The sequence below is a fragment of the Artemia franciscana genome, chromosome 15 (assembly GCF_032884065.1).
Source record: "Artemia franciscana chromosome 15, ASM3288406v1, whole genome shotgun sequence".
NCBI classification, from domain to species: domain Eukaryota; kingdom Metazoa; phylum Arthropoda; class Branchiopoda; order Anostraca; family Artemiidae; genus Artemia; species Artemia franciscana.
The window spans coordinates 19,852,712-19,879,057 of NC_088877.1; the positions used below are offsets into that span (position 1 = coordinate 19,852,712).

A 26,346-nucleotide genomic window follows, 5' to 3' on the forward strand; every position below is an offset into this window, starting at 1 on the left:
ATTCTACACTTCAAAAAGTATAAAAGTGCAGTAAAAACTGTAAAATACTTAAGTTGTTTCTTAAACTACAAAATTCGCAGGTTTTATTTTCATTCCTCGAATTTGTTCATTTTCACGCTAAGATCCATCAACACTCTAACAATTTTTCAAATTCTTAAAAGATTACACCTAAGCCGTATTAAGGGAAAGGGCCTGGGGTTTGATCCCCCACCCTTCCGAGATATTGTTTCGACTCGTAAAAACGCAATGAAAATGTATAAAAACACATTTTGTTGCGTTTTTGTACCCCCCCCCCCCCTCTACCCATAAAAATAACTACTCCCTGAACAAAATCCTGAATATAGCCCTAGAATATACTAAAATTTCTATTAATTAGCTTTCTATTACCTCATTGACATGCAACTATTTTAAATTTTTATTGGTATAATTCTGCGATAGAAGTGGGTTTTAAGCGTTAAGCTTGGCAAATAGGGATGGTAAAAATATTATATTTTAGACTAGATTGTTGTTTTGTATTGCAAAATAATTTAATGTAATTAAAACTTTTCTAGATACACTTGTGAAAATGTTAAGGTCATTGGTAGTACCAGGCACGTCGGGGGCGTTGGGATGTAGAGTGGAGAAAATGTCAAATGTGGGGGAGCTATAAGGGCAAATAAGAAATTAGGATAAAAATACCAAACATATTGAGATTTTCAAAGAGAGAGGGGAAAAGCGGTCCTAAAGGGTCCCTATGTGTGAACCTAATTTTTACCAGTCTATTTCTTTAGGCCTTATATCTAAAAATAATATGAAACAAACGGATAATATACGGTACCAAAATCTGATGTCAAAAATTTTAGTCCAAATTTGGAAAACCTTTCCAATAGTAGTCGTACTCTCCGTTTTTCCGTTAAAGAAAAAAACTATCTTTTTCGAAAGTTTAAGGTTTCTGGGGGAGAATAAAACTTCAATTTCCACAAATCTCCAGGAAATGTTCTAAGCTAGCCCCGCTGAATTTAAAACAATCGCGTAGCCAAAGTACTAATGAATCCTACCAGATTGCTTGAATTTTTTTTTACAATGTTTCAATCTTGCTAGGCTAAATTCCAATCATTTATATTAAAAAGAAATTACACTATAAAAAAGTTACGAATTCGGAAGCAAAACTTCAAAAAATAACGCCATCTGCATTCGCCAAAAGTAATTGTTCTTAGATTATTTATACTTCATGGAAGACATATTTTGGTAATAAGTGAATCAATTTGAGAATCATCTGCTTAAATATGAAGCTCAAGTTTCGTAAGCGGCATGCTGCTGAAGCGGTAGTTTCTTTATCAAATATTATAATAAGACTAAAATGAGTAATAACATACTAAAATAGAATAAAAAAAAAAAAAAATCTGCCAACTAGCGTTGTTTTTCAGCTCTAAATTGATAGGCTATAAGGTAGATCAAATAGAAGAAGAATACAAGCAACCAAGGCCGTATCCATGAGGGACCCTCCCAAATTTTTGTCCAATTTGTAAAAACGGAACTAAAAAGAATGTAAGCAAATTTTTGATGCGTTTTTATAGTTCCCCCCCCCCGAAAAAATACGGGATACAGACCAGATAGAAACTAAATTAATTCACCCATAAATAAAGGTTTCCATTCCTTGTTTAATCAAGACTACCCTTTCGCATATGTTTACTATCTAAAGATGTCTTGATACGAATTTTGCTAGATAATATCCCCAAAAATTGAGTGTTGAGTTTAGAAGCACTCAAACACTCAATTGGAAACATTTTCAAGGTACTGAATTCAGTTTTAGAATCCCGAATTTCGTTTTAATAACGTTTGCTGTATAAATTTAAAAATTTCGATTTTGTAACAATTCTCATAACTAAGTCTTTGTAGTCAGCAGAATCTTCGTATAACAACAATGGTAAGATAATCCTGATAACACCAACAGGATTGTTCTTGTTTTTTATTGATGACATTTTAGCATCGAATAATGTTGTGTTTTATATTCGGTTTATATTTATATCTTTGCTTTAGTTATTCCATTCTATTAGACTGCTTTCCAAGCATAAGCTCAACGTCAAATTTTGTAGGAATGTAATTTTTCTCGATATTCTGGTTTGAGGAGACTTCACATGCGTGGATAAAGTTAGAAAGACCATGTGATTGCTCCAGGTCAAATCATTAAGTTAACAAGAGAATTGGTAATGAGGAAATTCTTTTTGTAATTTTCTATTCATTAGAAGTCACCTCACGTTACTTTAAATTTAACTAAGTTCCTATTAACGGCTAATGACTGGCATTTCTGAATGATTATCTCAAGCAATTCATTCCAGATGCCAAATCTGCGAGATTAAATGCTGAGTTTTTAATGGTTCAGCTTTTAGAGACCAAAGTAGCTGATTTTAGTTTTTTTTTTAGTTTTTCTTAGTTTTAGTTTGATTTTTAATTTGTACTAACATTTTTACTAACCTAATTGTATATAATTTGTACTAACCTACTGATTTTCAAAGCTATAAATAAAATGAACCTTAAAAATATTGAAGAATAATACTTAAAACGGTGTTCCTTTTCCTGGAGAGGGGGGAGGGAAGCCAAAGACAGCATATTTTTGTAGGGTAGGCGGACAACAGGTGTATCTAGACACCTGACTACCTTAACCGATAGACCCTTAAGTTAGTTAAGTTTATTGTTAATAAAAATAGAAATTAACAAAATGCACACATATGTATATAATACAAGAAAAACAAAGTAATTCAATTAAATCTTCTAGCATACCCATGAACTTGGAAAGGCAAGGTGTCCTAGGGGCGTGCGAGGAATAGAAGAAAAAAAGAGAAGATGTTAGTACTAGCTATAACCACAAATTAAATATACCAGAAATACTGATTATATATATATATATATATATATATATATAGATATATATATATATATATATATATATATATATATATATATATAGATATATATATATATATATATATATATATATATATATATATATATATATATATATATATATATATATATATATATATATATATATATATATATAATAATCCACTATACTCCTTCACACACCGCAACAAAGAAAGAAGAAAAAGAAGAAAAATGACAAATAATAGCTTAGAACTTATTAATAGGATACATTTTTGATCATTGATTATCATAATTATTGCTAGTCCATAAATTTATAAATAAAATATAAATAAGAATGACATAGAGTTGCTACTGGAGTCACCGTAACGACCAAAAAAAAAGGAAAAAACTATCTAAATAATCCACTATACTCCTTCACACACCGCAACAACGAAAGGAGAAGAAGAAGAAAACTGACAAATAATAGCTTAGAACTTATTAATAGGATACATTTTTTATCATTGATTATCATAATTATTGCTAGTCCATAAATTTATAAATAGAATATAAATAAGAATGACATCGAGTTGCTACTGGAGTCACCGTAATGACCAAAAAAAAAAAGAAAAAACTATCTAAATAATCCACTATACTCCTTCACACACCGCAACAACGAAAGGAGAAGATGAAGAAAAATGACAAATAATAGCTTAGAACTTATTAATAGGATACATTTTTTTATCACTGATTATCATAATTATTGCTAGTCCATAAATTTATGAATAAAATATAAATAAGAATGACATAGAGTTGCTACTGGAGTCACCGTAACGACAAAAAAAAAGAAGGAAAAAACTATCTAAATAATCCACTATACTCCTTCACACACCGCAACAACGAAAGGAGAAGAAGAAGAAAAATGACAAATAATAGCTTAGAACTTATTAATAGGATACATTTTCTTATCATTGATTATCATAATTATTGCTAGTCCATAAATTTATAAATAAAATACAAATAAGAATGACAAATAATAACTTAAAACTCGTAGTTAGAATACAGTTTCTCTTTAACTTTATTTCTAAATTTTTCAAACCTTTGTTATGTCATTAATTGTCTTATCATTACTATTCCATAATTTTATTCCTCGATAAATAAAGGGGAACATAGACCTTGTAGGGATGATAATTGGAGCAGACAACGCCTTGCTTTTTCGAGTGTTATAATTTTGGTGATCAGACCTAACCTGTGTAATTTTCCTTCTTTAATCTTGCCCAAAAGTAAAGCAAAACCTCAAATATATTATTTTAGTAATGCTACTGATGATGATCGCTGTATGTGTAGTCGAAATGTCCGGACTTTTGTATCTGTTTTTTCACTGTCTAGATAAAATGATTTATCCCCGTTTGAAAATTTATTTGCTCGTCATAGAACGGCAGTGTGGTCTAAGAAAGGAATACCTAACTTAAGGTGTTACGTCGAAAATACGTCGTGTATGTGAGGGAATGAGACCAACCAAGTGAACAACTATAAACTTAACATTTTATTTGCAATTAGAAGACACAGAAGGCTTTACCACCTTCATTGGAAATTTGTTTTATTTTCGGGCAAGATTAAAGAAGGAAATTTACATAAAGACTTTGAATGAATTTTTTCAGTGAACTCTCTTTAAAAATAATCTAGTGAATAATCCAGAAGTTCATTATTTCGTGAATGACCCGAAAAGTTATTTATTTTGTATGTATAAATATACTAGTTTCAATTATATTATTTTAGTAATTCTACTGATGACGATCGCTATATATGTGATCGAAATATGTGGAGTTTTGATCCTGTCTTTTCACTGTCTAAATAAATGGATTTATCCCCGTTTGACAATATATTTGTCCATTATTCCAATTCATTTGAGATAAAACATGCCTATAACACAAGAAAATTGTTTTATTTACATAATGCGAAGGAAACTTATTCTTTAACCTAAAACCATTTCCTAGGAGAATAGCATGTCTAAAAAACACACCAAAATGATCAGAAGTGTCACTAACAACAACACGGGGGGATCAGGGTAACATCAGAGAACATGTTGTCAATACATGTCGTGGATGTATCTGTGACCCTCGTAGGTATGTTGATTGATGGATGTAATCCAAATGATAGGAAAAGATTCAATAGTCGGCTACTCTTTGCATTTATTTCAATCAGGTCAACGTTAAGATCACCCACCAAAAAAACACGGGAGATTCACAGGCAACTTCTCAAGCTGCTCCTCCAAAAGATCAAAACATTCATTATATGAGGAAATCCGGGGCCGGTTGAGAACCATTAAATAGCAAGAATAAACTCCTAAACGAAGATGAAGCATGAGTGACTCAAACACCATCTCCCTATAGATAGTTAAATCACTCGGAATGGCCACTTCAATATCTGATCTAATACATGCAGCGAAGCCCCCATGTTGACGCAATTACCCTTTTTTTTCAATCATATCCCTCTAGACCAAGCAACTCTGAATTGTGATCATTAAGCCATGTCTAAGTTAAAGCTATCACCTGAAAAACAAATATTAACTAAATCTTCCATAAAGCTATAACTTGAATATAGGCCTTGGCAATTCAGATGAAAAATATTGAAAAATTACCAAGTTTGCGGCAAATAGGGCCAATATCACACGGTAAAACATAATTCGAATTTTTGAGCTGCAAGCGAATGCCGCACCCAATGGGCAAAACTCCACTCGAAACATCATTATATCTACGCACAAAATCTATTTTATTAATCTCTAATTCCTTTAAGTTCTGAGGTGCTGAAGGAGATTGAAATGTACTATCCATAACTAAGAGTTACAAGCCCGTTCTTACGGTGACTCCATCTTTGACACGGATAAACACTGAGGTAAAATACACCTATCAATGACTAATTACTTCATGAACTAAGAAAAAGAAACTCAAACTAAGCTTCGCCATTATTAACAGAACAATACTTTTCTTATGGTTTAGTAGCTTAGCGCCACAGCTTAGATACAGCAAAAATACATTGAGTTTTTATAACTGTACTGGTATCTAAGCTGTGGCGCTAAGCGACTAAACCATAAGGAAAGTATTGTTCTGTTAATAATGGCGAAGTTTAGTTTGAGTTTCTTTTTCTTAGTTCATGAAGTAATTAGTTAATTGATAGGTGTATTTTACACCATCAGATTCAGCGTACCCGACAACCCTACTGTAGAAGTTTCAAGCTCCTATCTACAAAATGTGGAATTTACTTTTTTTTTGTCAGAAGACTGATCACGGATGCGTGTTTATTTGTTTTGTTTCTTTGTGTTTTTTTCTCAGGGGAGATCGTATCGACCCAGTGATCGTAGAATGTTGCAAGAGGGCTCATTCGAACGGAAATTAAAAGCTCTAATGTCCTTTTTAAGTGATCAAAAAATTGGAGGGCACCTAGGCCCCCTCAAACGCTCATTTTTTCCCAAAGTCACCGGATCAAAAACCTAATAACTATGTCTTTGGGGATGACTTAATCCCCCTGAGTCCCCGGGGGAGGGGCTGCAAGTCACAAACTTTGACCATTGTTTACATATAGTACTGGCTATTGCGAAGTGTAGAGCCGTTTTCAGGGGGACTTTTTCGCGTTGGGGTGGGATTGGGTCGGGGGAGAGGGCTTACGTGGGAGGATCTTCCCATGGAGGAATTTATCATGGGGGAAGAAAATTTTCTCCAGTCCAATTGCTCCGACTTTTAGATTCAGACTGCCAGTTTCCTGTCTCCAGCAGCTAGCATCGCTACCGCGCACTATGACCCCAAAATAAATCGTGTTTTCATAACTCGATTTAATCAAATAAATCGAGTGTTCATAAGAATCTAAACGAGTGAAATTCGTTTAGATTCTATGAGTTTTAGGGGGGTGTTTCCCCCTATTTTCTAAAATAAGGCAAATTTTCTCAGGCTCGTAACTTTTGATGGGTAAGACCAAACTTGATATAACTTATATATTTAAAATCAGCATTAAAATTTGATTCTTTTGATGTAACTATTGGTATCAAAATTCAGTTTTTAGAGTTTCGGTTAATACTGAGCCGGTTCGCTCCTTCCTACAGTTCGTTACCACGAACTGTTTGATTTCGTTCAATGATTTTGAAATCTTGCACCGCGGCAAATTCAAGACCTGAAGAAACAACACTCACAAAGATATCTTTTGTAGCAGATATCATTTCACTTGGGACAGTCCACAATATGGGATTTTTATCAAGTTTTTCGAATTCAAGCCTAGCTAATCTGTTGCCAGTGAGATTAATTTTAGTCCCCTGATTCATAACCTGATCAGTGAGGACTTTTATGTAGCTCTTTAATGCATCTTTTTCTTTTTCAAGAGAACCCAGGCGGGTATCATTATTTGACAACGATTGCTGAAAATCTCTTTGAATATTCTCTAACTTTGCCACTCGCTCATCCATAGACTTAGGTTTATTTTCAAGTGAGTCAAATTTTTTTTTTCCATTGTCACTTACAAGCCCAATCATAGTTTTGATGCTAAAATCTTAGCATCGGTTTATCAGCTAAAGTTGCCAACGATATATTTGAAATTGAGTCTGAACTGCTACCTGATACGTCAAACATTTCTTTTTTTGAGTTCCCACCTTCATTCTCGTCATGCCTTGATTGTTTTTTCGCCCCATTATTAATAATTCATAAAGTCCGTAAAATTGAATTCACAATAACAGTCCAAAGCTTATTAATAATAACCGATATAGTAATAAACTGCATCTAGTAATATACCAATAGTATCCTACTTAAGTAGCTAAACCGATAATTGTCTATTAGTAATATACCAATAGTATTCTTACATTTACAGGTAAATCATTATCCAAATAAACTTTATCCATGACATTCAATATCTAATGCACTTGAAATTGATAACCGTGAATAATGGACGCGCACCAGGAAACGAGGTATTACTCGGTCAAAGTCATAATCGCCACTTTGCTCTCCAAACACTTTTCAGGCTCTAAAACCCTTATGGTCACTTGAGGTTATGAGTAAAGCTGGAGTAATTCTGCTTAAATCTTTTTGGAAATTACCAAAATATTCTTGATTGGTTTTTAGCGGAAGGCGAATAATTAGTTTATATTACCATGTCATATAATTATGGGACTTTAGACGATAAATAAAAGTTCGAATAAGGATAATTCCTTTTATTAGACAGTGATAATAACATTCACAAAATATACTGGATATTAGGGTATTTCTGCTGATGACGGTCACTGTACATGTAATCGAAATATCCAATTATTTTGTGCATGTTATTATCACTGTCTAATAAAAGGATTTATCACTATTCAAACTTTTATTTGTCGTCATGGAAAGGCAGTGGGTTCTTCAAAATTACTTACATTATGGGGCGTGAAGCTTAAAGTTCTGAATCTTGGGACAACGGTCTTCCCAAAAAATTTCCAACTTCTTTTGTCAAAAAGACTTGATGTCACAAAAAACAGAAGAATAGCTATTTTGAGCTGGTGGTGGATTGGAACCGGAAAAATAAGCTTCGAACATTTTTACCAGTTAGAAATCCCAACTTCAGCTAAAATTTATTGTTGCTATTTTCTTCAGTTTATTCCCTGAATCAAAATGATATTATGATGCAAATGATTTAGAAAAACTGATGAATGAATGTAGCTAATTTTATGGAAACGAGAGTGTTGCTGAGATTCAGCCAGCCAATAGGTAATCTAGTAACTACGATGTGAGACTATAGATCGGGAGTCGGCAACCTATTTTGGCTGTCGGTCAAAATCGGTATGAAAGTTAGCCGTTTGGGTTGGAAACTTTAAAATTTAAAACCTCCTTATAGTGAATTTATCGTCATCAACTACAAGGCTAATTACATAAATAGATCCCAATTTATTTTAGATTTTTTGACAATATTTTTGTCATAACTTCTATGCAATGCTGAACATGGCATTTCTTTGATTCTCTCAATTTCTGTGTGCTTTTAATTTGTAAAGTTATTAAATAAATACTCAGAACAACTTACAAATACGTTTTTCAATAGCTATCCGTCCCTGAGTTGTTCTCTGAGTCTGTGGTATTTTTTTATTATTTTAAAAAGTAGAGTTAGGAGAAAGAGTCGAACATAGCGTAAAGAGCGAGGCGTTAAGGTTGGGACAGCCCCTTTCATATACGGAAACAAAAAATTACAATTTCCACTTACATCAATTCTACCTAAACAGAGAAGGATCGTTATCCAAGTCAAAGTGAATACCTTGAAATTACTAGTTTCAGAAAATTTGACTTTCAAGTCAAACTGAATACCTTGAAATTACTAATTTCAGAAACTTCGACTTCCAATCAAACTGAATACCTTGAAATTACTAATTTCAGAAACTTCGACTTCGCAAATCAGCTAAAACGTAAAGTCAAATTTGCGTGCGATTTTGGTAGCATGTTTGGTACGAGTTTTGATGAAAGTAGTCAAGATGATACTGGTTTCGGTACAACTTATGATAATCCATTGCTTCTCAGAACTTCTTTGTCCATGGAATACCTTTCAAATAAAAACATCCAGTAAGGTTTTTCACTACGGCACCACAAGACTTTTTATGTTTAGCACATATTTTATTTGATCCACGGTTAAGCTTGTTCTTTTCATGGCTACACAATCATTTTGTTTTGTTGTTGCTTCTAATTTGGCTTCTCTTTCCACGTAGTTAGACATATAAAATGCTAAATTACACTTCACGCGTTGCCGCATTCTCAAAAGAAAGACAATTCAAGGATGTAAAGAATGTGACATTTGGACGAAAGGAACTGTCAAATATTTGTATTTAGGGATCTCTAAGTAGTAATGCATGCAGGATCTGAATTGTATGAACAATGTAGTAACCGTACTAAGGAGATTGATAATCTTATTAAAGCTTCAACAAGACATTAAAAACGATATTTATTCAGATTACCGGCGAATACAGAAAAACTTTTCGAATTTTTTTTTATTTTGTTTCTGACTTCGTGAAAATACAGTTATTTGATGATTATAGGATTTCCTTAAATGACGCTTCCTAGTGCTAGATTTACTGCTTCTCACATTCAGAGAATATATTTTAGTATATAGTACCCTTTGTTCAACCTTATTTGGGGTTCATCCAATTACATTTACAATCGATTTCCGATAGATTGAGTCTTGATGATTGTCATGTGATTATTCTTTTATGCCCACACCGTAGTTTTTTTCCATATTTTGCTACTAAGGCTGTGTCAGCTTTTCTTCGCTCTATTCTAATATGTGGCTTGAAGGGTTATTGTTATGTAAAGGCATTATTTTTTCCATTCAACTGGTGGCTCCACCTATTTACCTACTCATGGAATGATTTTTCCATATTTTCTGGTTTCCATCCAATTGAATTTAGTATCTTTTTAAATATTGTATAAAAAAGATTAATTACAGAATTGAAAAAACAATCAATACCAAAAACTCTGAAAAACAAAAATCTTTTTCTTAACGAAGAAAAAATTAAAACCATTCCTTGGACAAATGATTAAACTATAGTCCTATGGGAGGTATTATTTAAAGAACCCTTCTTCTGATGGAATTAAATATCGGAGTTGAAAATTCAAATGAACAAAATTGCTGCTTTGTAGTTTATACAACACAGCTAGAACCACCTCTAGAACCAGCTTTATAATGGAAACACAAATCTGTTGAAAACCACAAGTTTAGGAGTTGAAAGGTCCTTAAGTACCCAAGAAGAAAATAAAACACTAATTTATAAAGTTATCAACAGTCTTTCACCGGCCATGATACCAATAAGTTTTAACATAAAAGTTTAAATTCTCTAAAAAACTCAACCAAGCTCAGTTTTTAGCAAAGAATTAGTTTTCCAGAATTTTATAAACATAGGGAAGCATCACGAGTCAGTTTGTATGTACTGTTTTCGTATATATAATATTGCATAAACTGTGAAGCAATTATTTTTGTTCTTTTTGAATCTTTGCTGTTTGCTTCCATCAGAAAAATATCCCTTTTTTTAAATCAATTGTTGTCAATTTTTAGGTTTTGTAAATATATGTAATAAGCCTTACAAAAAGATCCTTGTATAACTTATTTGATGACACCAAAGAAGTCAATACGAGTTCTTATTTAAACATGGCTAGAAATGTAGGCTTCCCTCTAAAACATGCCCACAAAAAATGTGCAATTTTAGTAATATAGCCATAATACCTTCCATGACAGCCATATCCCTCCATTCCATGACAGCCCCAGCTTTTAAGGTCATCCCCGTCTCACCATTCCATGACAGCTAGCAGATGCCTATTACGTCATAGGCAATGTTTACTTTTGCATGTTATGCTTGCTTGTTACATGATAGAGAGTGTTTGAAAAAATCTAAGGTTGTAGGGAGAAACCTTCAGGTCCCCACTAAATCAGAATTTCTTTGGATATTACTTAATAGGGAATGTTAGAGTCCGTTTTTCAAACGGGGTGAGTTTCATTAAGACATTTTCCTTCAAGATGTTTTACAAGATATTCCAAGGAATTTTATAAGACGTTTTCTTCAGGACATTTTTCTTCAAGACCTTTCAAGATTTCTTTAGTTCTTAATTAATAGGGAATGTTTACTGATGTTAAGGATGACGCATTCACATGTGACTTGTTTCTCTTTCTGGGGCCCCATGGAGAGCCCCCGCTTGTAACTGAGGAGGACACACAAGTGAGATGTTACATAATGACGGCGTACACGTGGGGTTTTACATAATACTTTAAGAGATGTCAGTATCTAGGCTATTTATCTCAAAGGTCTCTAATCTTCTACGGTAAAGATAGTGACTGGCAGATTTGAAACGTAGTTCCAAAACTTTTAGGTACGGGTCTTTCCGCTACGGGGTCACAAGGTGCCAAAATCTTTTAATTAAGTTACCACCACAGATGTGGCAAAACTAGTTGTATTGCTCTAATATTTTAAAAAGAAACATGGTATTCCCTTTCAGAAAGTATTTCAGTACTTAAGCCTTCTAAGGAACCTTTGTCTGTGTTCGAAATGAAGATTGTACCATTAATCTTCAAATGTTCGCTCTCTTTACCAAGTTGATGCAGCTCACATTATCTTACATGTGGTAAAAGAGACTTTTTGGAATGAAATTTGGTCTGGAATGAAATTGGCTAAATACCTAAAATAATGTTTTTGTCTTTTAGGTCAATGAAAAATGCCTACGACCCTTATTTATCTGCACAAAAGCAAATGGAAGAGCTACTTGATTCTGTTGCAAACTACAAATTTGGAGCAAAGTCTCAGGCTGACGGTGATTCAAACAAGGTAGATCAGAAAGACACTAGCAAAGATGTTCGAACTACTACAGAGGTAAAAGAAGATGAGCAACCAGTTGTAGCAACGATCGTTCAGACAAATTCCTTTTCTGTTTTACCAGAAAGAGCGGAAGTACCTGGTAGAATTTCAAGAACACCTTCAAGTAAAGGCCTTACTCTACAACAGAAATCTCCTCGCTCTAATTATACTTCCTCTTTTAAAATTGAGGACAGATTGTTGAGTCGTAAAGACAGTACCGACTCAGAAGCATCCATGAAACGGTCAACATCGATTCCACGGCCTATTTATTCACGAAGCAATTCAGGGGTCCAAGATTCAGAAATACAAGTTGGCTATAGACAACCTGTTGTAAGAAGTCGATCATCCCAAGCTTCTAAAGAACGTGTGGTACTTGCCGAAAGCCCCTCCTCTTTTACGAATGGAGTTCGTAAAGTTGATAGTTCGGAGAAGACCCCGGTGACCCCTAAACCTGTATATCCTCGTACTGCTGCAATTTTTAAGCAAGAAACGCCGCCTAATCCACCTCCGAGAAAGTCTTTAATGGCAAAGACTTCAAGAAAAGAAACACTTACCTTGGAGACTCAACCTGGGCAAAAAGCTCGCTCTAAATTGGATAATGAAGGTTTGAATAATTTAGGTAAGCGACACTTTAAGAAGTTCAAAATAACAGTAATAATAAATAAACATAAAAATTTTCAGAACTTTCTTTGGTTTGGTTCCCCTGTATAAATTTTTTCTTTTTTATTAATTTTTCTTTTACTTAAATTCCTAGCCCCGACTAACTATTTGAGAAAAGAAGAATAGCCTGGCGAGGAAGATATGATATCTTATAAGAGTTCTTTTATCTTACATTACATAAGAAAAATAAAAACTAAGAATAACATAACCACACAGAGAATAAAGAGGTTGTGAACACAGAGAGTACCGTGTTAAAACATGATTGTGAGGACAAGAGAATCAGGCAAAAATGCAAATGGGCACATCTATAAACAGAACGAGACAACTTTTATAACCAGAAGAAGAATCTGAAAAAGAATGACCGGTTTTTTTTGTTGGTACTTCTACAAAAATGGGTAGTTAGAGGATATAAAGGTGTTAAACGGTGTTGCACACTGTCTCCTAAATTATTCGCCCTGTTTATAAATTCTGTAGTGGCGTTTATGGAAAAGAAGGAGGTGCCGATGGTGAATTTAGATACTGTATTCATTTTCATGATGTTGCTCACAGATGATATTGTTTTGGTTGCCGATCAAACAGTTCGTGGGAACGAACTATAGTAAGGAGCGACCCGGCTCAATAGTAACCAAAACTCTAAAAATGAGTTTTACCAATACCAATAGCTACATCAAAAGAATCGTATTTTAATGCTGATTTTAAATATATAAGTTTAATCAAGTTTAGTCTTACCCATCAAAGTTACGAGCCTGAGAAAATTTGCCTTATTTTAGAAAATAGGGGAAAACAACCCCCAAAAGTCACAGAATCTTAACGAACATCACACCATGACATTCAGCGTATCAGAGAACCCTATTACAGAAGTTTCAAGCTCCTATCTACAAAAATGTGGAATTTTGTATTTTTTGCCAGAAGGCAGATCACGGATGCGTGTTTATTTGTTTGTTTTTTGTTTTTTTTTTCCAGGGGTGATGGTATCGACCCAGTGGTCCTATAATCTTGCGAGAGGGCTCATTCTAACGGAAATGAAAAGTTCTAGTGCCCTTTTTAAGTGACCAAAAAAATTGGAGGGCACCTAGGCCCCCTCCCACGCTAATTATTTTTCCAAAGTCACGAAATCAAAATTCTGAGATAGCCATTTTATTCAGCGTAGTCAAGAAACCTTATAACTATTTCTTTGGGGACGACTTACTCCCTCAAAGTCCCCGTGGGAGGGGCCACAAGTTACAAACTTTGACCAGTGCTTACATATAGTGATGGTTATTTGGAAGTGTACAGACGTTTTCAGGGGGATTTTTAGGTTGGAGAGGGTTGATAAGAGGGAGATATATTGGGGGAACTTTCCTTGGAGGAATTTGTCATAGGGGAAGAAAATTTTCATGAAGGGAGTGCAGGATTTTCTAGCACTATTTAAAAAAAAAACAATGAAAAAATAAATATGAAAAGTTTTTTCAACTGAAAGTGAGGAGAAGCATTAAAACTTAAAAAGAACAGAAATTATTACACATATGATGGCCTCACCTCCTCCTAGTACCTCGCTCTTTACGCTAAAGTATTTTTAGTAATTTCAACTATTTATTCTACGGCTTTTGTGATTCAGGGGTCATTCTTAAGAAATTGGGACAAAATTTAAGCTTTAGTGTAAAAAGCGAGGGGGTGAACCCCTTCATATAAGTAATAAAAACATGAGAATGCAAAAGTTCGTTACGTAGGCTAATTTGTAAGTTACGTATATCTTTTACTAATAAAAACATTCGTAAAAAATTAAAAGTTCTAGTTGCCTTTTTAAGTAACCAAAAAATCGGAGGGCAACTAGGCCTCCTCCCCCGCTCTTTTTTTTCTCAAAATCATTCGATCAAAACTATGAGAAATCCATTTAGCCCCCCCCCCAAAAAAAAAATGCAAATTTCGTTTTAATTATTCATCTGCGGAGAGCAGACCGTGATTTGGAGAGCCAAAATCAAAACATGCATTGATTCAAAAACGCTTAGAAATTAAATAAAAAAACAAGTTTTTTTAAGGGAAAGTAAGGAGCGACATTAAACCTTAAAACGAATAGAAATTACTTCGTATAAGAAAAGGGCTGCTTCCTCATCAACGCCCCGCTCTTTACGCTAAAGTTTTTTACTGTTTTAAAAAGTCGAGTTAAGAGAAAGAGTCAAAAGTTTAGCACGATTCCTTCGTCTCGCGATGAATCATAGAAGTAGATTTCTGTAGGATTATGTTAAGATTTGTGCAGTTTCTTTGTAATTGTTCTGGGTTTATGTTTTTGCCATGGCCTATGGGCTTTTAGCGCACATAAATTCTATTCTATGTGTTTGAATGAAGTCATACCTTTAGATGATTGGACATTATCAAGGAATGACAAACAAATACTCAACTTAATACCAGAAGAATTGTCGAGTGCAGGCCATGTTGCTATTAATAAGTACAGATATCTAACAAGACAAAATATTATAACGCTATTTGCAAGAGAATATTCCGTTTAATAGATTATGAACTACAAGAGAAAAACAAATAAACCTCAAATAAACGAGCAAACAACCGTATATTGATAATGAGAGCTCATCAGAAATACCCCCAACCTTTATAGATTCCAATTTTTTATTTGTTTTTTGTATGTTTGTCTTATAATAGCGGTTTGCGCTACTAAAAAAACAAAATGGACACAAGCCGGTTTCCAATGGTTGGCTTAGTGAATGGTTTGGTTCACTAATCGACAAAAAAGCTCCCGCTATAGCTGATTGTGCAAAAAAGTCATAAAGAACCAAGCATCCTGTAAGTGAAATCCGATTGTTAGAAATGGTTAAAGGGAATGGTTAAAATGGTTAAAATGAAATAGTTATATGTTGAAAATTCTAGTGGAAAACCCTCCGTATACAGTTACGCTGTTTTTGGCATTAGCGTGCGCAAAACTAAAAAAAGAGAAAAGAATATGAAAATCGGAAAAAAGCACTAAAAAATAATTGCACCAGACAGTTCAAGAAGGTGTAGTTTCCCTTTGAAGCTGTAGCTCTCACTGGGAATCAACAGGTCGCTTACGGTTGAATTTTTAGGGAATGAAAGTGTTGTTATTTTATCTAATTAGATTTACTTACATGTTATGTCCCCATTTAGATCTTGGTAAAATTGAAGCTTCTGGTAGACCTTGCCCTCCCCCCCAGGAAATTTTCTATCAGCACTCATGCTTTATATGGTTAAGCTCTTTCACATAAAGAGATGAAAACATTTTCTTTATTATCAGGTGTTTTGAAACGTAAATAATGCTGAAAATAGTTACCATAAACGGTAATTGTCCGCACCCCAGGTTTAAGAAAAATCAAGAACATCTAATGTCTGCATACCAAAGACACGGAGCGAAATAACAAATTAATCTCTTGCAACAAAAGAAAAAAATCTTAAACTGACAAGGAAGATAATGGAGTTTTGATTCGTATGCGCTGAGATAGGAAATAAGAATCAACCTATAATCTCAATTTTTCATCGCCAAAAATGAGTTCAAAAGAGAATTCTGTCTTTGCTTAAATTTGTTGTTATTTTATTTTTTGCTACTTATAGTGATTTTTCTTACTGCTTCTAATGCTTATGTCTTATATCTACTTTTTACCAGCTAACCTTAAGGTTAGATTTTTGGATCTTTTATTCTTTCTTCTTTTTTTTTACAACGCATATTCTTTTGCTGTTTTATAGACCCTCCATTTTACTACTGCTGCAGAACCTGCATACTTGTAAAATTATTATATGCTGCGGTTTCCGCAGATATTATCCTCTTTTCCGGGAATAGCGGAGGACAGTTCGGCCGTCCGAATGTTAAAACGCGTATACACTTTTCATTATTTTGACCGTCTTCAAAGTTTTTCAGGTTTTGTGCCACTTTTCCCACCCACTTTGCAGCACAGGATTTATTGGAAAAGTTTTTAGGATTAGTTTTAGACAGTATTCTTTCCAGTCATGCAATTGAAATAAGTTCGAAAGTCTGCTGACGCTGCTAAATGTCATGCACGAGTTTTGCTACTTGTGTGCCTCTTGTTCTTGTATAAACCCTCTCGGATAAAACTACGTAGAATCGCAAATACGCATTTTTACCATTCAGACAAGATACTGAGATTCAATTATGTATTTAGAAGATAAGAGAAAAATAATCTCAGAACACAAAAAAAAAGAATAATTAGAAGTCAGTACCCCACACTCTTCAGTAAGTCAACGGAATGGGTACCAGATTCCGAAAAATCCTGCGATTTCCTGGCATAAAAGGTTTAGGCTTTGCCAATATTGCACCTTCTGTCTTAGGCTTCACCCCGCACTCGGTTTATCCTTTCAGCCAGGGGATACTTGCCCTCTTTAATCACCTTTTTACATGTTTTCAGCACAAAATCTAAAGACTTCTCTTCGCTATCTGGTGATGTGTTGAACAACTAGGATGGTTCACTGCGGTCAAATCTCACTTGAGAGAATTTTTCGATTGTGACTCCAACTTTTTTCATCACCAGGGATAGAGATCTAATAGAATGCCACTGTCGAATATCGTCTAAGCAAATTCTTGCGGTTTTGTTATGCTTCCTCTTATATTTTGTTTTCAATTCAAAGCGCATTTCGTAGCCATATTGATGTGACCCTTCACTAGATTTTACTGACAGTGCTATCAGGCCCACCTCCCAAATTCAGGCACCACCTTCACATGTATCATGAACTCACTGTAAAGGGCCACGTTTTTATTCTGCACACAACATTTATCGGCAGAGAACAAAATCACATTCCATCCTGACAACCTTGTGATACGAGCTACCAATATCAGGTGCGTCAAGACAAGGTGCAACAAGAAAAAGACTTCTTTTTTACTATACATGATTAGCAACGAAATCACCTTTTGCAAATCCGTACTGTATCTTTGTCTCTGTTTTAATTTTGTCTCTTGGAATTTCTCGTCCCTCAGAGATTTGTGTTTCGCGCAGTCTTCCTTTTCTGTATCAGATGTCAGAGTGAAAGTTGTAATATTTTTATTCTTTTTAAAAACAAGGGCGGACAAAATCTTAGGTAAACAGAAGGATATATATGTATATATATATATATATTACATAGAGCTGTGACGCAGCGCGCAAGAGTCCACAGGCAAGACCAAGTCTACGGCGGATGCGTGTTTTCACCAGAAATATCTTTGCAGGGGATTGTACTAGGGCATTCTTGCACACAGCATTCGGTTTGTCTCTTTGAGTGGAATTCAGTGGTATATCTAAGTCGGAAAGTGATTTTTCTTATATATAGTTTTTGCCTTCGAACGGCGAAGTTATACGCCAAATTAGGGAAATTACACACGTCGGTGGAGGACCGGAAATATACTGCTTCTCTACATCCCCCAATTTTTCGGGGGGATGGTACTTTAAATCTTTTAATGTTTATAGTTGCTTAGGAAGGATACATAAAGCAGCTTTTTAAACTGAAATAAAGAATGCAATAAGGATTTATTGTGTTCTAAATATTTTCGTGCAACAATTTTTCTAAGATTTCTGTTGGAAATACCAAAAGTCCTGCGAAAAAACACAACCAAAATGACTACTTATAATAACACATTCTAACAGCTTTTGAAATGTCGCTGTTCACGCAGAATTTGAACATTTAACCAGTTTCTTTTCTCATGTACTATTTTTGTGCTATATTAAGAAAATGTCTTTGTCTTAAACATAAAAATCGTGATTGCTAAGAAATTTCTTATTGTATTCTTGATTTCAGAGTAAAAGGTGCATAGGAAAATTTTTCCCCAGCCACTAAAAACTATTTTTTGAACAATATAAATTACTCCAATTAAAAACTGGCATTACGCTAGAACCGCTGGCAAAATAAAAAATTTGACTGTATGTTTGAAATCTGTTCAAACGGTTCTTTTTGCGTCAGTTAAAGGAAAAAAAGTGATTTTTTCGGTGGCGATAGTCTAGTCCAATTGGGTGTCCATCTAGCGAGAAATGAGGACTTGCGAAAAAATCTACATTTTCAGAATTAAATTTCCTACAGGTCCAAAAGCTGTTTGGTTTACATAAATATATATATATGGAATATATTCAGACCCTTAGCTTTGCTTCTGTTACCTATGATTCTTCTTTTTTTTTTCTAGTTGAAGGAGTACATCTTGATGAAGATTCCAGGCAGCGTGTTGCTGCCCTGGAAGCCGATCTGAAGCAAATATTATCAGGGATTAGCGAACTAGGGCTTATTTCAAAACATACATTTGAAAAATCTAACGAAGAAGTTGAAGGAAGAAGTCCATCGAAGTTCTGCCACTCCTGTGGCACACCTTATCCAATTCTTAGTGCAAAGTTTTGTTGTACGTGTGGTGACAAAAGACTTTACTGTTAGTACCTTTTTAAATAAGCTATTTCAAACAACAGATATGAATTTCATCCTCGGATGTATTCACAAACCCCTCTGAAGGCTTGCAAAACTTTTCCCCGGAATATTTGTATGTCCAATTTTTTATAACAGTGAAATTTAAGGTCCTGCAAAATTCGCCAAATTTTTTTTAGGCATGAAATCATTCTCTTAATCTGTCATAATATGCAATACAAAAGTAAAGTATATTCTGCCAAAAACGTCATACCTTGCGAATGTGGGTGTAATGTTTAAAATTGTGTATCTAGTAGTCTTGGGAGCAAGCAACACACAAACATTTGTTGTTTCATTTATGGCCACTCGTTCCTACCTACATTGAAGTAGAAACACATTCGTGAATGTGACCAGTGGATTCACAAGGGTATTCCCTCTCATGTTTTGATCGAATTTCGAAAAAAAGTATCAGATACTGAGAAAGATGCTTTGCAGGGACAATCTGTAATCAGTTTGTAGGGTAGCCAAAATGTAATCTACTGGAATGTATTTTCGATGCTCAGGCTATACATTTGAAAACGTTATTTATGTGTGTGTATATGTATATTCTTCGGTAGAAAGGATAAAAATGGCACTGATTTATGTTCAATTTTCAGACTAATTACTTTTAAATGTAATATATAGCCTGCTTACCATAGATAATAATATCGGAACGTGTCATATGTTATAGGCAAATTGATTGATTTGAGAATTGATTAAAGTGCATAGTCATTGTGAAAAATAGAACTTGGATATTCTTCACATTGCTTATGTATTGGTAATAACGCCCAACACGTCTTAAGCATTGTTTTCATTTTCCAGTTTGGTTCTTTTATGTCATTCTTATGGTGAACTTACTGAATCCTTTACAGTGAATGAATCCATTTCCAATCTCCAGGGAATTACTTTCGAGATCAATCCCTAGTTTTACACCATTCTAGGATAATAAAATGATAATTCATTTCGGTTATACTGGAATGAGAATAATTTGTGAATTACTTAAAGTTGATCATATTGTTCCCCAAGCAACTGCAAGGATCATGTTTCTACAAATATAAGCAATCATAATACAACTAGTGTTTTATAGAAGATTTCACCTTTTTCAGCCATTCTTTTTTCCCTTTTATCTATTCGTAAAACTCCAGGCAAGTCAGTTTGTAGTCAAATTGATGCAGTAAGATTGATCACACAAGTCCTGGCAGCAGTTGATTTATTTCATCAAACCACTAGGCCGCTGATATCAGCAAAACTGTAATGAGGCTACTTCAGTACCACAACCAAGCTCATAACAGTGATATGCAAAATCGTGCCTTGTGACAATTTAAGGACAAGAAGGTTCATAAAGGTGACGGTCCCCGTATATTGGGGTGGATAGAAACCGTCTGATGAAGTCTATTTGCCTTACCGGGTAAGTAGCCTTCGAACATTTGAAATATAACTATGAACTTACTTGCTTTTACTTACTCTTACATTCAACTTTATATGGAATATAATTTCTTAGAGTAATTGAGATGCAGTTTACTGTTTAGATTAGGTAATCAAATGTTTAGATTGTAAGGACATGTGAAAAATATAAAAATAAAATCGAAACTCCTCTGCATAACATCTACTGCCAAAATACAGGGTAAATCAGTTTCTTAAGATTTTATATGTCCAAGGATTCTTCTAAGTGCCATAAAACTGTTCAATTTTTCTTTAATTCTATTTTAGTTCGAAATTTAAAGGAGATTATATCTAGTCTTCGTTACTAAGTTGGGTGGTGCAATTTCCAATTTGGTGGCGTGTCTAAAATACTGCCAGTAATCTTTTCTAGTTTTGTAAGTCTTCTACTCTGCTTCTCTTCTCTTAAGTCGAATTTGACATTCTGTTAAGTGCTATTTTTGATTTCTTTCACTATATAAAACATTAATGTGTGAAAATTAACATTTATTTTAATAAAACGACTCGTTCTGTAGTAATCTAGTTCTTTTAACCAGGAGATAAAGGAGGTCAAGAGCAAGTAACAAAGGAAAAAAAGCAACATAACATAAACAAACACGAATGTGAACTAAACAACGGGATGCAGTCAGAACAAACAGCTATCAGGATCGGTTTTAATATAACTGACCTCCCGTTTAAATCAATCCCCGTGCAATTCAATCCTAATCTAGCTCAATCAAGGCCGTATCCAAAGACGGTTGGTTGGATAAGAGGTCTAAAACCTCCCTGAAAGATTGGGACAAGAAGGTCCATAACGGTAACGGTCCTGGTATATTGAGGTCGATAGAAACCTTATGATAAAGTCTATTTGTCTTGCCGGGTTAGTAGCCTTTGAACATTTGAAATATAACTATGAACTTGCTTTTACTTATTCTTGCATTCAACTTTATTTGGAATATAATGTCTTAGTGTAACTGAGATACAAGTAATCTGACTCTTAAAAACGCAACAGAAATGCATATAAACAAATTTTGTAATGCATTAAAAAAAAATTTATTGTACCCCCCCCCCCTATGCCGAACAAAAATCCTAGAAGTGCTCTTGAGCTCAACCCCTATGCAACTCGACCCCCGCTGAATCCAACCCCTGTTCAAATACACGTAACCTAACGTGTAACCTGCAACTCACACAATCGGGAAGGTGGGGTGGGGTAAATTGAATGGATATGAAGCTACAAAAAGGAGGAGTTGCATGGGGTTGTATAGAATGGGAGTTGAGTTGATTAGCATAAGTTTAACAGGGTCAAGTTACACGCACATCATCAGAATCATGAACAATAATTACTATATAATTATATAAAAATAAGAAAAATAACAAAAAACTAGGTTAACTAGATTGAAGCTACTTCTGGAACAACGATTTTAGAGGGGATTCGGCCTATTTTTGGCTATTCTGGGCCGTGTTCGTCTTTTACTAGATTGCAGCTACCGCTGCTACGCGCTTTTATAATCCGGGTTGCAGCAGTCGGTTGCAACCTAATAGTAGACGATCATGTTCAATACTAAGAAATACAATAGACCATAACTCCTAAAAATAGTGCCAGGTCAAAACAAGAAGTGTGCTATTAGAACCGCCTTGTCGGAACTAAAGCCCTATTCAGGAAATTTACCGTCCCTTGGCTTGAATAACAAGGGAAATCTATTGGCTTGAAAAGCATAAAAAAGGCCAACAAGAGAGTATATTTAAGACACCAGAAACTAGATAAGGTAAAAAATACGTATTAGTTACATACAAACACACCTGGTTACCACACAGTATGATGATCTCAAATCCTTCAGATCTAAATAGAGCCTCACCACCTCTGTAATGTGGTCACCTTTAACAGACAACACGTACTTTAATTTATGCTTGTCGGAAAGTTTGTAGTAGCGACCTGTATGTAAAGGAGCGACACTTACCAATAGTGACTGGAGTCGAAAAATATTCTTTTTATGAAATTCCATCTTCTATGAAAGGGTTTTTTCTAGAGAGAATAAGAAAAATCTAGTTTTCATCCAGCTCAGTGTCTAAAGCCAAAGCGTAATATGCTTGGGTATTAAAGGGCAGATTGATGTAATTTAATTAGGAATCGGTCCTTGATGACTGATATCAAAATATGGGTTGTAGCGGTAGCTAGCAACCTAGTAAGAGATGATCACGTCCATAGTACAAAATAAATAGCCCATAACTCCTAAAACTAAAATCAGAACAAAAAACGAAGTACCCTATATAGGAAACTAAATGTATCTTGGCTTGAAAAGCAAGGAAAATATATTGGTTTGAAAATCAATAAAAGTGGCTGCAACCACGATTTTCCGCATCGATGGCAGGTTTGTTTTTTCTTTCCGTTTTTGTTTTCCAGTGCAGCTGGCAGGGCACTGGAAAATCATAGAGAGCTGTTTTTGCTCATTTGAACGGACACTGATGTATTTAAAACCTTTTATAATTAAGATAAATAATCTTCAAAACAAAATCAATTTTTTCGAAAAACTGCATTTTTCTATAATTCTGTAGTAGAAAATATTATTATCTTCCTGTACACGAAAATTAAAATATGATTTTAACCATTATATAAAAGTATGTAGATATAGTTGTGTAAATTACAGTAATTTTTGGGGGGTACTAACAAAAAATCTGATTCGTCAACTGAAACTAGAATAATACCTGGAAATTTCAAATAAAATAATTTTATTTATCTGCAAACTGCAAAAACATTTATGATATCCGAGCAATAATTTTAATTTTTTAATTCAAACCAGAAAAATACCCAGAAATTTTAGAATTATTTTTTTTTTTTGTCAAGTTGTAACTACTTGAAATTTTATTTCGTCTGTCAGTTCAAAGTTATAACTGTCTCCTGGAACCACACATTTTTGATGCACCAAACATTGATGCAACACATACTTATCTTTAGATAAGATAGTATAACACAAATTACTTTAAATTATCTTCCTTTAGAAATCATCATAAGTAAAAATTTTCCATACAGGGAATCTAACCCGTGCCAACTGGATAAGTGTCATCAATATCTATATAGATACACCATATAGCGTACATTAAAATATCTGATTAGTAATGGTTATGTTAAAGAATGATATTAAGAGACGATCATTAGAAGAACAAACCGTTTCATACATTGGACTTAGTGCGCTACCTGAATCTTTGAGGTTCGTTTCTTACTGTTCGAAAGAAGAAAAAGCCATTGTCTTTTCCTGTTTGTGATCAGGCGTATATCTAGACAAGGTCTTGACGGCAAATTTGCTCTCAAAAATCTGGGATGCAGCGGTAGCTAGCAACTTAATAAGAGGCGATCACCTCCAATGTTAAGAAATGTAATAGCCCAAAACTCCTAAAAATAGAGTTAGATCAAAACAAAAAGTACACTATTAGAGCCACCTTGTCCAAAACCCTAACCAGAAAACAAACCGTCCCTTGGCATAATATTCTGCATAAACGGCATCTTTTTTCCATTTTTTCTTCGTTTCCTCGAATAGCTTGGCACTGGAACATCGTAGTGCTGTTTAATGGCTCATTTTAAAGGAAATTGATAAGATTAAGAAACATTTTGTATTTTAAAAAGAAATTTCAGCAGAATCAATTTTTTCATTTAAAACTGCATTTTTCCGCAAAACTGTAGTAGCTGTTTATATTTTACACTATGACAGTCGATAATATTACATTACAGTTCATATGTATCCGGGTTTACATAAAGGGTCGATATATTTTTAAGTAAACAACGAATAGTAAAGCCCATAATAACTGAATATTACTAAGAGACTGAAAGTTTGTAATAACACCTTACTTTCCTTGAAACCATCATCCATGTGACATTATTTTAAAATGTTTTACAGTAAACCCATAATACCTCAAATATTAAATCGTGGTTGCAGCGATAACTGAAATCTAGTAAAAGATGATTACATAAAGGGTCGATATAATCTATCTATCTATCTATCTATATATAAATAAGTTGTCTGTGTGTCGAGTGACGTCATGTTTGTGCCTGCCAATCTATTTATATGCACTGACAATGGGACAGCCAAGAATGTTGTATATTCGCAAGTTTTACGTAGTTAAAAATATATATATATATAGTTCATTATAAATGAGGAGTATGTAATTCCATAAAGGATCGATATAGTTCTTCATAAATGGTTTTAATCAAGAGGATCTCATCTAGTAGTCTAATAGAAGTTTTTTTCTACTAATAAATAACGAACTTTACCCCATAGTAACTTAAAATTTTATTTAAAGGTTTATTGCAAGGAACAAACTCAAGCCCAAAGGAACTGAACCCTGCGGCTCATTCATACAATCTTCATTATTTTAGATAGGAGGTAACGAAAACGAGTTTCGTTTTAAATTTCTTAATTTAAAAGATATTGTTTTGAATTCAATATATTAAAAGTTCTCCCCGAAGGGGAATTAAGCCCAGTTCTCCCGCGTGACAAGTACAATATAAGTTAAGTATAAGACATGATAATAAAGTCGTTAATTCATCCGGGCTGCAGCAGTAGCTAGCAACCAAGTAAGAGGCGATCACGCCCCTTAGTAAAAACTAAAATAACCCTCTACCTCCTAAAAATAGAGTCAGATCAAAACAAGAAGTACAGTATTAGAACCACCTTGTCCGAAACCCCTGTACAGAAATTTTACCGTCTCTTGGCTTGAACAACACGGAAATTATATTGGCTTGAAAATCAAGAAAAGTGGCTGAAACCAAGATATTCTGCACATACAGCATATTTTTTTTCTTTCTTTTCATTCTTTCTTCCTCCTCAGCTAGCTGGGCACTGGAAAATCATAGAGAGCTGAACAATGGCTCATTTTAAAGGAAATTGCTGCATCATTTACAAATTACAATTACTTTCGTATCAAACAGTTCGTGGTAACGAACTGTAGTAAGGAGCGACCCGGCTCAATAGTAACCAAAACTCTAAAAAATGGAATTTTGATACCAATAGCTACATCAAAAGAATCGCATTTTAATGCTGGTTTTAAATATATAAGTTTCATCAAGTTTAGTCTTACCCATCAAAAGTTACGAGCCTGAGAAAATTTGTGTTATTTTAGAAAATAGGGGGAAACGCCCCCTAAAAGTCATAGAATCTTAACGAGAATCACACCATCAGATTCAGCGTATCAGAGAACCCTACTGTAGAAGTTTCGAGCTCCTATCTACAAAAATGTGGAATTTTGCATTTTTTGCCAGAAGGCAGATCACGGATGCGTGTTTATTTGTTTTTTTGTTTTTTTGTTGTTTTTTTTCCCCAGGGGTGATCGTATCGACCCAGTTGTCCTAGAATGTTGCAAGAGGGCTCATTCTAACGGAAATGAAAAGTTCTAGTGCCCTTTTTAAGTGACCGAAAAAATTGGAGGGCACCTAGGCCCCCTCCCACGCTAATTATTTTCCCAAAGTCAACGGATCAAAATTCTGAGATAGCCATTGTATTCAGCGTAGTCGAAAAACCTTATAACTATGTCTTTGAGGACGACTTACTCCCCCACAGTCCCCGTGGGAGGGGCAACAAGTTACAAACTTTGACCTGTGCTTACATATAGTAATGGTTATTGGGAAGTATACAGGCGTTTTCAGGAGGATTTTTTTGGTTTTGGGGAGGGGTTGAGAAGAGGGGGATATTCTGGGGGAACTTTCCTTCGAGAATTTGTAATGGGAGAAGAAAATTTCCATGAAGGGAGAG

General features: G+C 34.4%; 1 protein-coding gene across 3 annotated transcripts in view; it reads left to right on the plus strand.

Annotated features, from left to right (window-relative positions):
* Window positions 1-21,140, plus strand: part of LOC136036150 (uncharacterized) — a 152,815-nt gene extending 131,675 nt beyond the window's left edge. For all 3 annotated transcript variants that reach the window (XM_065718191.1, XM_065718193.1, XM_065718192.1), the window contains exons 8-9: window positions 12,025-12,794; window positions 18,939-21,140. In XM_065718191.1, coding sequence (XP_065574263.1) covers window positions 12,025-12,794; window positions 18,939-19,180 — 1,012 coding nt within the window. In that variant the 3' untranslated portion in view covers window positions 19,181-21,140. The remainder of the gene's footprint in view (window positions 1-12,024; window positions 12,795-18,938) is intronic.
* Window positions 21,141-26,346: the final 5,206 nt, after the last annotated feature.